Here is a 15,684-nt window from a genome sequence, read left to right on the forward strand (position 1 = left end):
GGAACATGATGTGATCTAAATATAGGACGTGAACTTAAACAAGGATCAACATTCAGTCAGGCAGCGAGAAAAATGGTGTGAAAAATGCTGTGGACAGAAGTGGTTTAATGAGGAGGTGAAAGCGAGAACGGGAACACAGTCGCTGCTGGTCACACACACAACAACACTGAAGTGTTTACATTAACACAATAAAGTGTATTATTCCTGGGAATACTGAACTGAGGACTGTACCTACTGCACTGCAGGTGTGAACTGCCTTAAAGCTCCACAAGGGGGCACTGTTGCAGCAACAGACAAAAGGATAACATCGTATGTCCAAAAAGATGTTCCTGGATCATAAAATATTATGTCTACAAAGATGTTCCTAGATAACAAAATATTAAGTCCAAAATGATGTTTCTGGATAATAAATATTAAGTCCAAAAAGATGTTTCTGGATAATAATATATTAAGTCCAAAAAGATGTTCCTGGATAATAAAGTATTATGTACAAAATGATGTTTCTAGATAATAAAATATTAAGTCCAAAAAGATGTTCCTGGATAATAAAGTATTATGTACAAAAAGATATTCCTGGATAATAAAATATTATGTACAAAGATATTCCTGGATAATAAAATATTATGTACAAAAAGTCGTTTCTGGATAATAAAATATTATGTACAGAAAGTTGTTTCTGGATAATAAAATATTAGGTCCAAAAAGATGTTTCTGGGTAATAAAATATTGGGTCCAAAAAGTCGTTTCTGGATAATAAAATATTATGTACAAAAAGGTGTTTCTCTATAATAAAATATTAGGTCCAAAAAGATGTTCCTGGATAATAAAATTAAACGAGAAAAATTCCAGCATTCAATTTTTGTCTCCAAAATTACATTTCTGGCAAATAAAAAATATAAAAAATACCACTGAAAAATGATAACCTCTAATTCATCACATGGTTACATTACTGTTGTGTTTCACTATTTTCATTACAAACGATTAATATTGTTCATTTCTCCACGTTTACATTGCTGATACCTGCAATCATTTCCTTAGATACACATATAGTGCCAAGGAGATAATGTTTACCAATGGGTTTGTTTGTCTGTCAGCAATATATTAAATGTAAACCACTGGCCTGATGTTCATGAAACGTGGTGGGAGGTCGTAACATGGGCCGAGGGAGAAGCATCCGATTGATTGGATGGCTGTATCCATCAGTTGCTCTTCTTTCCCTCCAGACCAGGAAGCATCAGGTCCTCTGACCAAACCCCACTACCCGCTCTCTGCATTGCTGAAGCCCAGCTCTGAGGCTCCAGCTGTCCCACAGTGTCCTGCCCCAGCGCCCAAAGAGACCCCAGTAAAACCAGTAGAGTCTCCACGTGGTGAGAGGGACACATCTTTACGTTTCTGTCTGAATCGGCTTTGCCAGTACAACCAAACCCGTTCCTTAAAGTCCCTCGTTTTCAGACGCCGATGAACTCAAGCCCCATCTTCCCGTCACTGCCATGAAAACCAAAGCCAGTCCAGAGGGTCTGGTGGCCACCGCACCGACCCAGTGTCCTGCACTGGTGCCGAAAGCAGCTGGTGCTTCTACAGCAGAGGCTCCAACAGGTAACGCAGGGCAACGCTCTTCTATTAGAGGACCTTTTGTTTAATGTCCCGACGGACGACTGGGATGGATTCACAAGATTTGATCCTGTGTGCACATGAGTAAATAATATCTGTGTGCTTTGGTCGTGGTAGAATGAAGCTATATGTGCATTTACAAGAATTACATACCTGGGCTTTACTTGAGTATATCCATACTTTATACTATGTGTGGACATATTATCAGACAATGGGCCCCTCCATCTTTTCTACAAAACAAAGACTCTTTCATGCTTTTGCTGTGTTGCATCTCTTTGTAGGTTTGAGTCTCTTTGCGGTTGTTTTGTTTCTTTTTGAGGTCATTTTTTGTCTCTTTGTAGTTGTTGTGCATGTTTGTTGTTGTTTTGTGTCTCTTTATTGTGTATGTTGTCATTTCTTTGTGTCTCTTTGCGGTTGTTTTGTTTCTTTTTGAGGTTGTTTTGTGTCTCTTTGTAGTTGTTGTGTATGTTGTTGTGGTTTTGTGTCTCTTTGCGGTTGTTTTGTTTCTTTTTGAGGTCGTTTTGTGTCTCTTTGTAGTTGTTGTGCATGTTGTTGTTGTTTTGTGTCTCTTTGTAGTTGTTGTGCATGTTTGTTGTTGTTTTGTGTCTCTTTGTTGTGCATGTTGTCGTTTCTTTGTGCCTCTTTGCGGTCGTTTAGTTTCTTTTTGAGGTCCTTTTGTGTCTCTTTGTAGTTGTTGTGCATGTTGTTGTTTTGTGTCTCTTTGTTGTGCATGTTGTCGTTTCTTTGTGTCTCTTTGCGGTCGTTTAGTTTCTTTTTGAGGTCGGTTTGTGTCTCTTTGTAGTTGTTGTGCATGTTTGTTGTTGTTTTGTGTCTCTTTATTATGTATGTTGTCGTTTCTTTGTGTCTCTTTGCGGTCGTTTTGTTTCTTTTTGAGGTCGTTTTGTGTCTCTTTGTAGTTGTTGTGCATGTTTGTTGTTGTTTTGTGTCTCTTTGTTGTGCATGTTGTCGTTTCTTTGTGTCTCTTTGCGGTCGTTTTGTTTCTTTTTGAGGTCCTTTTGTGTCTCTTTGTAGTTGTTGTGCATGTTGTTGTTGTTTTGTGTCTCTTTGTGGTTTCTTTGTGTCTCTTTATGTGTCTTGTGGTAGTTGTTCTTCCTTGTTGGTGCAGGTGACGCGTTGGGCCTGTTCCCACTAGACCTGTTCATTAATCCATACATGCTTCGACTCCACTAAATTAATTTTGACACGTATGGTTATTAAACTATAACATTAAAATACTCTAGAATCATATAATATTCTATAAAAATATAGAATACTATTTCTAAAGGAGCCTGTATAATGAGCTCTTTTACTATTGATGCTTTCAGCTAAAGTATAATTAGCTGAAAATTACATTTGTAATTCTTTTTATCTGGGTTGTTTTTTCTGCCCATTTGTTTGTATTTTCCACTCAATTTACTCCGTTTTCCTTTCCACTTATTATTCTATTCCATCTTCACTTGTGCAGGTATGTCTGGAACAAAGGAGCTGCGGTCCCAGGTATACCAGGAGCAGCCGGGCTCTGTATCCCAGGCGCTGGTCCGTCATCCTCCCACAGCTGTGACCAAAATGATTGGTTGGTTTTTCTGCTTCGATATCATAAAATATCAAAAAGGAGCATCGAAACGATCATTTTTGGGAAATGGTTATTCATGTGCCTTCAGACGTCACTGAACCCAAGCCATACTTGCCTCTTTCGATGATGAGCAAACCCAACTCAGAGTCTTCATCGCCTGCTCCGACAGGACCGTCCCCAATAAAACCTGGGGAATACCCCTTTCAGCGAGGTGAGTTCAACCTGGGATTCAAGAAGCTGTCTCTCAATAAAAGTTGTGGGTATTATGCGTATGTTTTTAGTTGACACATTTATTAAAAAATGATCCACTTTAACTCTTGTTGTTTTTGTCTGAACTCACATATTCAGTACCAGTTCTCAAGACACCCAGTCCCAGTCTGAAGAGAAGTGTGAGCTTTCCTCAGCCTGCAGGTACAACATCGTGTCATCAGTATTACAATCTGTTTTTTGGTTTGGGGTTGTGTGTTGCTTCTGTCTCTTTGTAATCTATCTCACACCATCTCTCTTTTGTTCACTCTGACTTTCTGTTTTTACAGAAAAATTGCTTCCATCCAAATCAATCATAAAATTGGGTTTTTCGCCAAATTTGGACAAGTAAGTCACGGCCATGAATTGCGCTTTTTGTCAAATGAAACACACTTGCTGTTGATGGATGTGGCGTTTTGTACATTTAGAGCACGTTGTCACGTCACGGGCTGTCCCGAGGGTGGGGCAGTGCAAGGGAGGAGTAGAAACAGGCAAAATAGACAGGTTTAAAAATGAAAGGGAATGTTTATTCATTCAAACAAATCAAAAAAGTCCATTATTCTACAAAAAGCGTCCCGGGGGGGAGAACGGTTCCTTAAAGAAGAAACTTATCGTAGCAAAGTCCATGCTACAATTTCCTCTTTGTAGTCCGCTGGGGTCGTGTCCTCGTCCTGGATGACCTTTCACACATGGCTTGTCCAGCTCCTTCCCCCCGTGTGCTCTCCCCTCTGTCTCTTATCAAGCTCCCCAGCCCTGCCTCAATTAGATGCCCTAAGCACCTGCAGCTGGGTGAGGCAGTCTGGGAAATGTAGTTTCAGCCAGAGCGGCCATTTTGCAGTAACTGAGTGGGAATATAGCGTCCCTCCACTACCTGTCCCCTTGTAAAGCCACAACGTGATGTCAAAAATATAGCATATAGCTTCTTCTACAAAGGTAGAGCATAAATTGCATAGAAAATTGCTTGATGTCTAAAATGCCGATGTAAGCAGACGTGGGGCCAAGACAATGGGCCTCTGTCTTGAGACGGCCTGCGTAGCTTACATGGATAAGAACACGTCGTAATGTGCGTGAGAGATGTTTTCTATGATTCTGCCTCACTAACTTTTGTGAAGAATTGATGCATTCTTTTTGTGAGAAATATGCTTACTTTGCAGAAACAGAAACTAGTTTAGATACTGTTCAGCCCCACGTTGGCTTCTCATGATTTGGGTTGTGTTTCTTACAAAAGAGGAGTAACTTTCAGGTGTGTATAAATGAGCATGAGGCCTTTTCAGATGTTGAAGCTTACGCCAGAGACTTTATTTCTCCTTTCCCGATTGACATGGAACATCTTCCATCATAACTCTTATGTCGGAGTGTAACTGTGTCTGTTTCTCCAAAGGAAGGCGAACAAGGCAGGGGGGGCGGAGTTTAAGCAGGATGTGATGAAATCACAAACGCTTCCACGCCCCACCGGGGCTCAGGCCAAGAGGGCCCTCTTTGAGAGGATGAACTCAGAGCCTATAAAGTAAGTGAATCTAGAATGCTTTAATGTCGTCCTGATGCATAACAATCAATGACATGTTGTCATATTTGCATTCCTGTGGAGTAGACCAAAGGATTCCAAACCTAAACTGAAGCGCTCTCAGAGTTTTGGAGCTTCCAGCGCCAGTGGTATAAAACAGATCCTCCTGGAGTGGTGCCGCTCAAAAACCATTGGCTATCAGGTATGACTCTCATCAAAGGTGCGAAATAGGATGCAATATTCTGAGCATTTAAAGTAGCGGCAGAAATATGGACTTGCTATTTGAATATAGTGGAGTGATGTCTACCTGAGGAGAGAATGAAGTCACTCTTCCTCTGTGTGTGTTGTTATCAGAGCTTCTCCGGGCCTTCAAGGCCCCACTGGCTTGCCGAGCTGCCGGCTCAGCCGTCACCATGTTAGAGGCAATAGAAATATTTACAATACCATTATACTGCAATTAAAATGTCCTTCAATCTATTATATAATACTGTATGGAAATTCTTAGAAGCTTTTTTTTTTTTTGGGATATATTTCTCAAAAGTTGAGGTCCAGTTTGTAGCTGTTTTAGAGCTTTTGATTACCTCACACGATCTTCATCGTCAGGTGGAGTTTCCCAGGTGTCACAGACGTGTCAATATTTTTCGGAGTACTTTAATGACTTCTGGTCGATGTTGGATCAAAAGGCGATGTTCAAAGTTCCTTCTTGACCTTGAACACATCTGTTAACTGCCTTGGACCCTTTCCTTCCGGTCACATGATCCTCATCACCAGATGGTCATTGTCAGAGGAAATTAAAATTTGAACATGTCCAATTCCATAACAATTTTGCTACAATAGCTACAAGAGGAATTTCAAAATAAGAGAAAATGGGCCCAAACACAACAAGATGATAAATTAGCTTAAAGGTGGTTCCCCCTCATCTCACACCGGAGTGATATTTTGCCAAGAAGTACAATTTAAGTGCGACTCAAGAACTAAATGAAAATAACATACATGAAGGATTTAAATGTGATGAGGTCACCGTCTTTCTTTTCAGAACATAGATATCCAGAACTACTCGTCCAGCTGGAGCGATGGGATGGCTTTCTGTGCTCTGGTGCACTCGTTCTTCCCTCTGGACTTCGATTACAACGCGCTGGAACCTGCAAACCGCAAACACAACCTGCAGCTGGCCTTCACCACCGCAGAGTAAGCTGGATAAGATACATGTGTGAGGCTGTGTGTGAGTGAGCGTATACTTTTAATAACACCGTACATCGGGACCAAAATTATACCTGGGAGAATTGTTTAATATTTTTAAAAGGTACCACAGTTTAGTTGACAACATCAATTCAGACAATATTTTTAAATTCAACATTGAATCACAGAGGTGTATTTTTTTTTTTAACTGACATTTTGCTCAATGGTGTGTAAATGCTAAGTATTTGGAGAGCGTTCCCCTTAATTACAACAGGAAATGGAAAGAGAGTATCAATTCAATTCAGTTTATTTTATAGAGCCCAATATCACAAATTACAAATGTGCCTCAGCGGGTTTTACACATATGACATCTCTGTCCCAACACCCCCCTGAGGGAATTTAATTAAATAAAGGTGTGTTTAAATGCTATTGGATTCCGCTTTGTTTGTAAGACAAAATAAACAAGTTATTTTGAATCAATAGTTATGAAAACCTTTTTTTTAAAATTATAACATGGAAAAGCTTTTCTCAACAACCAATATTGTCATTTTTAGGCTTCAGTTATTGTTTGGATTACACAAACGTATACACTACCGTTCAAAGGTTTTGGGGTCACTGCGAAATGTCTTTATTTTTCAAAGAAAAGCACTGTTTTTTCAATAAAGATAACATTAATCAAAAATACACACGATACATTGTTAATGTGGTAAATGACTATTCTAGGTGGAAACGTCTGGTTTCTAATGAAATATCTCCATAGGTGTATAGAGGCCCATTTCCATCAACTATCACTCCAGTGTTATAATGGTACATTGTGTTTGCTAATCGCCTTAGAAGACTAATGTCTGATTAGAAAACCCTTGTGCAATTATGTTAGCACAGCTGAAAACAGTTATGCTGGTGATATAAGCCACACAACTGGCCTTCCTTTGAGCTTGAAGTTTGAAGAACAAAATTTATACTTCAAATATTAATCATTATTTCTAACCTTGTCAATGTCTTGACTATATTTTCTATTCAATTTTCAATTCATTTGATAAATAAAAGTGAGTTTTCATGGAAGACACGAAATTGTCTGGATGACCCCAAACTTTTGAACGGTAGTGTATAACGGGAGCTTTAGAGGCGCAAGTAGGGGGACTTTGTTCCCCATCATGCACAGAGCCATGCTAGCCAGTCCCACCTGTTTCCAGTCACTGTGCTAAGCTAAGCTAATATTCTAAAAAACAGATGGTATCAATGGTGTTGTCTTCAATGGATCTGTTGCACTTGTTTATATTTGACATAGATCTGCACTCCTACGTTTTCAGGGAGCAGGCTGACTGTCTCCGTCTGATCGAGGTGGAGGACATGATGACGATGGGGGCCAAGCCGGACCCCATGTGTGTGTTTACATACGTCCAGTCCCTCTACAGCCACCTGAAGACGTTTGAGTAACTCTGTATCAGAGTACATTACCGAGTCTAGATGTTAGTAACCACTGTGTGTCATGAACACTTTGAGTGAGCACAGCGTTGGCCTCTTGCCAGGCAGACTGGGAGAGAACCACTGATGTGTGAATCACATAAACACAGACTTTGATGTTTTTCTCTGCCAAATCAGTTTTATACTGTATGTGTGCCCTCACCAGTTTCCCCCCATTCCCTTTATATTGATTTGTGGTAGACTGACACTGATTCTTAAAAGATAGTTCCTTATATTGTATTGTGACATGTGTGGCGTTACAAGATGGTTTTAGAGTAGTTCTTAAATAAATAACAACGCTCCAATCAAAGAAGGGAAGATGAACACTCTATTTAAAACTAGCTTGTGATGGCTGGCAGCTCATGTGTTTGGCAACGTGAGGAATCTTTACAAACCAAAGAGTTATGAACCAGCGCAGAGATGCTGGAATAATAATTTGGAGTCTTGCCTGAGTTGTGCAATGTGGTGAAATAAAGCAATTTTATTATCATTTTTATTTTTAGTGTGGAGTTTTTACATCATTGCGGCAAAGTTGACTATTAAAGAGGATTGCGGTCAAGAGGTGGAGTGTAGTTGTAACTCTGTGAACAGACGATGCTAGTGACACACATGACAAAGGATTGCAGGGCTGCAATGCTCGTATCTATAATTCATTATAAACGTATAATATTTTGCTCATTCTGCTTCATTATAAGAACTCATTAATACGTATAATGCTTTATAACAATAACCACAACCCATTATAAAGCATTTTATAATGACTTAAAGGTCACTTGTCATGATACTCCTGAATAGCTGGTTACACACTGCCATTTTATTTTTGCAGGGATAATAGTGTCTTAGAATTCCCATTGTTGTAGTACATTATAATCTTTTTTTCATAATGCATTACAATTACTTGTAATTGCCGTGATGGCAAATTAACTTTTTTTTAAATTAGATTTTCCTGCAAACTTTTAGAAATAATTGATCAATTAAACGAAGCTCCATACTTTGACGGTGTTTGCTGCCCTCTACTGGTAGAATGGGTGTAGTGCAGAAGGCCACCGACAATTATTTTCATGGTTATTTTAACACATCTTCATTTTAACGATGTAAATATCCTCCACGCATGTGTGAGATGAGAGAGATATTACATATGGGAGGGGGTGGGGGGGGGGGGGAATAACTCAGGTTCAAATAGGTGTGCTACTATATCATAATATTCTTCACATAGGTTGTAAACTTAACATTACACTTTTGGTTTGACGGTCTCACAAGTGAATTTGAGATCACAACTTTGAAGAAGAAAAAAAGGTTTGTATTTGAATCGGCCTTGTTTGCTTTACTTTAAAACAAAAATGTCACGCTAGACTCACAAAATGGGTGTTGGTGAACTGTTTAAAAGCTATTAAAATCTATTAGGAGCAACAACCAACACATCTGCAGACACGTTTTATCATGGTGCGTTTAAGGTCTCTAAGTGATCATACCATTTACCGAAAGCAATTCAAAAAGTTGCTTTAAACTACCACTTGTTGTGGTTTATTTTAAATATGATTTGTACGGTTATAATAAATGTTCAATATAAAATGCCATTAGTAAAAATAAAAAAAAGGTGTTGTAATCGTACATGATTCGGAGTCGTTGTATCGCATCTACGGTGTTTTTTAAGGGGCGTGAACGCAGCGCTTCCCATTGACCAGGCATCCCTTCCGGTAGATGAGGTCAACTTTTCCCTAGATCCGCCATTTCAGTCCCGGAGTTTCTTGTTGCACATTAGTTTTGAATTTATTCTTTTGCTATTTTAACGTTTTAGCAGTCGAGCCTTCGCTCTTGTGGCGTCGCGCGAGTTCCGTCGTCTTAAACGCCCTGAAATTAGTCGTGGAAGTTTCAACAACGGTGGTATTAGAGCGGGGTTTTCATTTTCTTCACGGGGAACGTTAGTCAACCAAAGTTTTTGTATGAGTTGCGGATAGGGAGAGGCGGCGGGGAAAGGCCTCAAGCCTCGGACGGGATTTCACAGCCATGGCCGGTAATTTTGATGCCGAAGACCGCTCGAGCTGGTACTGGGGGAGGCTCAGTCGCCAGGAAGCGGTTTCTCTTCTCCAGGGGCAGAGGCACGGCGTGTTCCTGGTGAGGGACTCGATCACCAGCCCCGGGGACTACGTGCTGTCCGTGTCGGAGAACTCCAAAGTGTCCCATTATATAATCAACAGCATCAGTAACAACCGGCAATCTGGCTCAGGTAACGTTGCGTTGTTTGTCATATCTGCCGCACGGGATCACTTGATGCCAACGGAGGGGCGAATAGTTTAATTTAAATGGTGAATTGCTTTGATTTTAGCCCCGATAAAGGCTCTCTTCGAGCCGCGCCAAACGCCCTTTGCGAAATCTCACATTTAACGCGACGGTGGTGTGTCGGAAGACGTGCCCGCGCTTTATCGCACGCGTTTGCGCGTTATCGGTGTTTTAGAAAGACACGCTCAAAGTCGGCCTGTGTGTGATCGGACGATATTCACTCTTTGGGACACAAAATAAAACGTTTACAATGTGGTTCACGCGTCTCGAGACCGCCCACCGGAGTGTACGTTGGACCGGGGAGCGTTAGCTCACTGGCTAGCTGCTGTGGGTGGAACAGGAGGGTCGGTCTGAAAAATATACCTCACAGTTATATTGCTTTTGTAACACTGAAACATAAAGTGCATCACGAGTAACGCGACGGTTGTGTACTTTCTGTTTGGGCGGCAAAGAGTTGAGGTTACTTTTTAAATGGAGTTAGCTAGCTAGCTAGCTCAGCTAGCTATCAACAACCAATCAGGGCGTTATTGATCATTTATGAACGTGTTCTTCCCTGGAGGAGAACAGAGGCGGTATTCTGTCCCGGTGCAGGCGACGGGGCGGTGGGCTGGGCTGCTGCTGGGTTTGAATGGGACGGGGCACACTAGGCTGTCACTGGGGGGTGACTGGTCCGCTCGGTGTCTCTGGAATGTCTGTGATCCTGTTGCTCAGCCCGACTCACAGGTCTGCCATTGGGAATGCACCTCTTTATGGCGGGGGCTCACTTCTTGTCCTTTCTGGGCTTCCTTATTTATATATTTCCATCTGTGTCCTCCTTTAATAAATCATAAACAGTGACTCATTGGTTGGTTTCCCAGTGTCAATTGTGAATTCAAAGCTAGATCAAGTCTGTTGGTGCTGCTCGTGTTTATGCCCAAACGGCGTTGGTGTTCATTTGATTGTGGATTTCTTTGTTTCTATTTTCCCCCCCTTTCACAAACTAAACACCGTCTCCCTTCCTCCGCCAGGTTTGGCTCCCCCTCAGTTTCGGATTGGGGATCAGGAGTTTGAGGCGCTGCCGGCCCTGCTGGAGTTTTATAAGATCCACTACCTGGACACCACCACACTCATCGAGCCCATAAACAAGGCCAAGCACACCGGATTCGTCAGCACCTCGGCGGTCGGCGTCCCACTGGACGAGGCAGAGTTCGTACGAGCGCTATTTGACTTCCCCGGTAACGACGAGGAGGACCTCCCCTTCCGCAGGGGCGACATCCTGCGGGTGCTGGAGAAGCCAGAGGATCAGTGGTGGAACGCGGCGAACCAGGAGGGCCGAGCCGGGATGATCCCCGTGCCCTACGTGGAGAAGTACCGGCCCGCCTCGCCCGCCGCCGGCCTGGGTTCCCCTGTTGTAGGGAGTGGACCGGGGGTGCAGGCGGGGGGGGTGGTGGGCAGCACAGACGCAACGGGGGCCCCTCAGACAAACCCTCTGGGGGACCCTGGCCAGTATGCTCAACCTGTGGCCAATGCCCAGCTCCCGAACCTGCAGAACGGTCCCGTCTATGCCCGAGCCATTCAGAAGAGGGTGCCCAACGCCTACGACAAGACGGCGCTCTCTCTGGAGGTAGCGATCCCACCCACCGTTCGTGTGTCCGAGGCTGTCTTTCTCTTCGCTGTTGCGCCGCTCTTGCCTCTCTGTTTTCTCTATGCGGGTCCCAGTGTAGATTGTCCCGATTAGTTAATGGCTCACTCACGCATGTCATCGCGCACACAAAGTATCTTCACAAATGCAAGTCGACGGCGTGTATGAAGACACTCGCAGCGGGGATGGCGCCGGAGAGAAAGACGGACACAGATCCTTTTTCTTTCCACAATGGCACCTCTTCATGTACACATCTCTTTATGGCCCATTGTGAGTGTCGCATTGTCCATTCATCACCGCTGTAGCCCGCTGCAACGAGCCGCGTTGTTTTTAAGTGTTCTGGGAACAGACACGCAGTGTTTGCTCGGATTACTATGCGAACGCAAAACGATAGTTGAGGTTAATTGAGAGAGATTGACCTAATCTGGGATGTTGCGGGTCCTCTAAGGCCGGATCACACGGATCTAACTGAAGAGTGTCGACGCATTACACACACACACTCTGACCAGCGGGTGGTTGTGCTGAAGTACAACTCCAAGAATATCAGCAGCTGAAGGAGGAATATTTGAAATGCTTCTTCTGTTCATGTTAATTCAGTAATATCTGCATGTGAACGTCTACTGGTAGCGAGCGATGGCTCTCATACAGGACACCGTAGGGATACTTGGTTGTTTGGGTGGAGGTAGTTTCACGCTTCTTTCAAAATCGCCATCTCCCAAATTATTTCCATCACAGGCGTGCGGACAGTTGGTCTGTTGTAAACTCAGGAGGAGGCGCAGAAGAGCAGATTCCGTTTGATTCAGTTTTACCGTCAAAGTATTTGTTATTATCCATCTACTTCACACGCACGCAACCAACTTTCAACACAGCCAGATCGTAAATTCCGTCGCTGTTTATCTGAGTCTTCTGAAGAAACACGGATGCCACCATGTTGTGTGTGTGTGTGTTTCTGTGTGAGATAGAGCAGACCCGATGACACTGGGTTTGTTAACCTGCTGCAGCTTGTTAAACGGGTCACAATATATTTGTGCAGCGTGCTTAACTAAAGACTGGGTTGGATACGCTGAGTCAAGATTCCTCGTGCTGTACACAATTATCTCACTGTAGACCAGGACTATCACTTATTCCGTAAGTTACAACTCACGATGTAATTTTGAAATGAAATCCTACTTTCGGCAAGTTGTCTGCAAAACAGTTTAGAACCGGGAATTATTAACACACTTGCAGTTTGAACTACTTTCTGTAATGTCCTTTGAATATCTACTTTCCGTTTTTATTTTTTTAACATTAAAGACAGACGGGTATAATTGGGCCCTGCATGAGGACTGAGCAGACAATATTTTATTCATCTTTTTTAAATTCCCATGTCAAAGCTAAATCTACAGAAGCCTCCAGTCCGCTCAGCCGTTTAAATAGTTCCAGCGTTGTGCCACATTTTCTTGGCTATATCCATGAAAAATGTGTCTCGGATGCAAGTCAATTCACCCAAAAACATGAAATGCTTTTCTGTAAATTCTACCACAGCTTCAGTCTTGAACATACGCTACGTTGCTCGGATGAATGCGTCACTGAAAAAAGGATTTATTTAGGGCAACAAACTATTTTCTCCCTGAACAAAAACTGCCTGCCACGAACAAAATGTCAGGCTGGATGAATGAAGTGTCAAGAATTTCTATTCAGTGTGACTATTAACTAAAATGAAAAGAGTCTCTGCACTTCTGGCAGGCTTGTTGAAACCGTTCTGCAAGAAATAAGTCCTCACACAAGTCGTTAGTACTTTAGTGCATAAAATCAGACTTGGGAATCGATGCGTTGTTAACAGTTACTCCTGCATTACTATATTATAATGATGCACAGAAGAGGACTGCTTTCTATTGCATATATCAGGGTTCGTACGGTCATGGAAAACCTGGAAAAGTCATGGAATTTTAAAATGGTCATTTACAGGCCTGGAGAAGTCACGGAAAAAACTTAAATCATAAAAGTTTTGGAAAAGTCCTGGAAATTTGTTAAAATCACATGTTCATTTACGCCGAGTTTGAAATAATTAATATATTTTTTTTAAAGAAAGACGCTCAAAATATAAGCCAGCGATAGCTCTCAATACGCAAACCTTTCTACAGTTTTCATGTTTATACCGAGATTTTAGTTTGCTCATGGAAATTTGGTTTAAAGTCCTGGAAATCCAATGTGTAAGAACCCTGGAGAAGGAGAAAGCGGGTCTTCGTATCGTGTGCATTCATCCATCTTCTCCTCTTTTCGCTGTCATCTTGCAGGTGGGCGACACGGTGAAAGTGACCAAGATCAACGTGAACGGCCAGTGGGAGGGTGAGTGCAAGGGCAAACAAGGCCACTTTCCCTTCACCCACGTCCGGCTGCTGGAACAACACCATCCCGACGACGAGAGCTGAGAACCGCTCCCCCTCCCCCGCTCCCCCTCCATCACTTCGACCGTGTCCAGCACACCCCTTCTCTTTCGGTCGTTACGTCATGCTCTGAAAGAAAAGGATTTATACAAGCACACAATATATGAACCTATGAGCTCAACCCGAGACGTGCCGGTCGATCTCGCCTGCTGTCATTTTGAAGAGTTTACACTACGGTCAGACTGATATCGGTTCGCCTATATAAGCTTCGTTTGTGAAGTCGGTGTGTCGCACACGCTGCCGTTGTCGGCCCCTTGCTTGACTACTTCTCTGAAACCAACAAATTAAATATAGCTATCATTAAGATAAATGGCAGCCTTTATCGGTTTAGTATTTATTCACCTAACATTTGGCTTCCAATAACTCCAGAGCTGTTTAATTGCTTTTCTGTTTGTTTATCCGAAGCATGTAGCAGCTAGACACTGTTTTAAGGGGCTTACACACCTAAATATCTTAATAGTGAAGGTTTGAAAATTGTACTTTGTTTCCTTCTGCCATGTATTTTAGCAAGTCATTAGAAAGTGTAAGGGCAACACTAACTATTCCCTTGTAATGTTGCAGCACAAGACTCGCTCCATCCTGTTTCTGTCCATCATGCGTTCACCTTTTTTTATTCCAGTTGCAGTCTCAACTAATAATGCTTATAATCCAGACTTGCAGTTAGCGATTGATTTTTCCTTGTGGGCCCATGTAGCGCTGACGATGCAGTCATCAGAACTGTCCAATCAATGAGTTCCCTGTCAGTCCACTTCATGTCTCCGGTCTTTGTGCTCACCCCGTGTAATGGAGCCATGTCTCGATCGCGGCCGCTAAACATAAAATATTCAGTCATTTTTGGATGGAAGAGAAGGCAGATATTCATCTTAAATGACCAATTAAATATTGGCTAAATGTCAGTTTCCATCCATAACAGGCAGAACAAGGCGACAGTCACCGATATCAGTCGAACCGTTGTTTACCCATCTCCAGCCCAGTATTGAAGTCTGCACACCCGCTCTGCCCTTCCTGTGTTTCCCGCTGCATTTGATTCATACAGAAGGGAAAAATCAATTGCACATCGGAGACAAAACACTCGGCTTCTCGCACAGAATCATGAATCAGTGAGTTTTTGTAGTGCCAGACTGTGAACCTCGGGAGTGAAACGAGCAAAGACTTTTCCTGATGACTCCGTCTTGTGGAGAAGACTACTTCACCAACTTACGACATCCCACACTACACACAAAGTTGTTGTCTTTTTTTTTTTTTTATGTACCAAAAGTGGAAAATATTGTGACAGAATTGACTCGCTGTCTCTCGACACACCGTACATGCGAAATACTGTTGGTTCTCTTTAACTGTTTGTTACCAGAGATGCATCCAGTGTGTTATGTTCCTCTTCGAAAACACTATTCAGCGCCAGCATGGATGACTTCATGTGAAACGTTGTAAAAGAACAAAATGAGAGCCCTTTCCAGGAGGAAGAAGAGATACTCTGAGGCTGTTTTTAAAAGATGAGGAAAAAAAGTCGAGGGATTTTATTTTTGTCTTCCAGCAGGGTTTTTATGACATTGTCATTCCGAGATGCTATTGAGATAAAAGCCACCTTAAAAACACTAAATCCTCTTGCATTTGTTGTTGTTGTATAACTGCTAAAAAAACCCCAGACGTGTCACACTGTCATTTCTTGTGCCATGAATTGTTTCCCGTCTGCCACATTGACTCCACATGCTATTATTACATAAAAAAGCTTTTTATAAACACTGAGCTTTATGTCGGTATGAAAATAAACCATTTAATGGTC

The 15,684-nt window shown here is 42.3% G+C and overlaps 2 protein-coding genes across 2 annotated transcripts in view; both read left to right on the forward strand.

Annotated features, from left to right (window-relative positions):
* The window catches only part of LOC130212137 (smoothelin-like protein 2), a 20,400-nt gene extending 12,331 nt beyond the window's left edge, over nt 1–8,069 (forward strand). The window contains exons 5-14 of the mRNA XM_056443281.1: nt 1,224–1,367; nt 1,453–1,596; nt 3,077–3,184; nt 3,273–3,395; nt 3,533–3,595; nt 3,721–3,778; nt 4,812–4,937; nt 5,022–5,136; nt 5,971–6,122; nt 7,424–8,069. Of these exons, the coding sequence (XP_056299256.1) occupies nt 1,224–1,367; nt 1,453–1,596; nt 3,077–3,184; nt 3,273–3,395; nt 3,533–3,595; nt 3,721–3,778; nt 4,812–4,937; nt 5,022–5,136; nt 5,971–6,122; nt 7,424–7,550 (1,160 nt within the window). The 3' untranslated portion in view covers nt 7,551–8,069. The remainder of the gene's footprint in view (nt 1–1,223; nt 1,368–1,452; nt 1,597–3,076; nt 3,185–3,272; nt 3,396–3,532; nt 3,596–3,720; nt 3,779–4,811; nt 4,938–5,021; nt 5,137–5,970; nt 6,123–7,423) is intronic.
* A 1,222-nt stretch (nt 8,070–9,291) lies between these two features.
* On the forward strand, nt 9,292–15,684 carry LOC130191725 (adapter molecule crk-like). Its single transcript, XM_056411391.1, has 3 exons — nt 9,292–9,804; nt 10,865–11,460; nt 13,755–15,684. Exons 1-3 carry the CDS (start codon nt 9,585–9,587, stop codon nt 13,887–13,889), a joined length of 951 nt encoding a protein of 316 aa, XP_056267366.1. The 5' UTR covers nt 9,292–9,584; the 3' UTR covers nt 13,890–15,684.

The sequence above is a fragment of the Pseudoliparis swirei genome, chromosome 3, assembly GCF_029220125.1.
Source record: "Pseudoliparis swirei isolate HS2019 ecotype Mariana Trench chromosome 3, NWPU_hadal_v1, whole genome shotgun sequence".
Lineage (NCBI taxonomy): Eukaryota > Metazoa > Chordata > Actinopteri > Perciformes > Liparidae > Pseudoliparis > Pseudoliparis swirei.

What these genes read in the sequence shown, in the direction of transcription:
- LOC130191725 (XM_056411391.1), top strand. Translation starts at nt 9,585, where the DNA reads ATGGCCGGTAATTTTGATGCCGAAGACCGCTCGAGCTGGTACTGGGGG. An exon ending in CAACCGGCAATCTGGCTCAG is followed by an intron (nt 9,805 to 10,864) that starts GTAACGTTGCGT and finishes TTCCTCCGCCAG; the next exon opens with GTTTGGCTCCCCCTCAGTTT. An exon ending in AGACGGCGCTCTCTCTGGAG is followed by an intron (nt 11,461 to 13,754) that starts GTAGCGATCCCA and finishes GTCATCTTGCAG; the next exon opens with GTGGGCGACACGGTGAAAGT.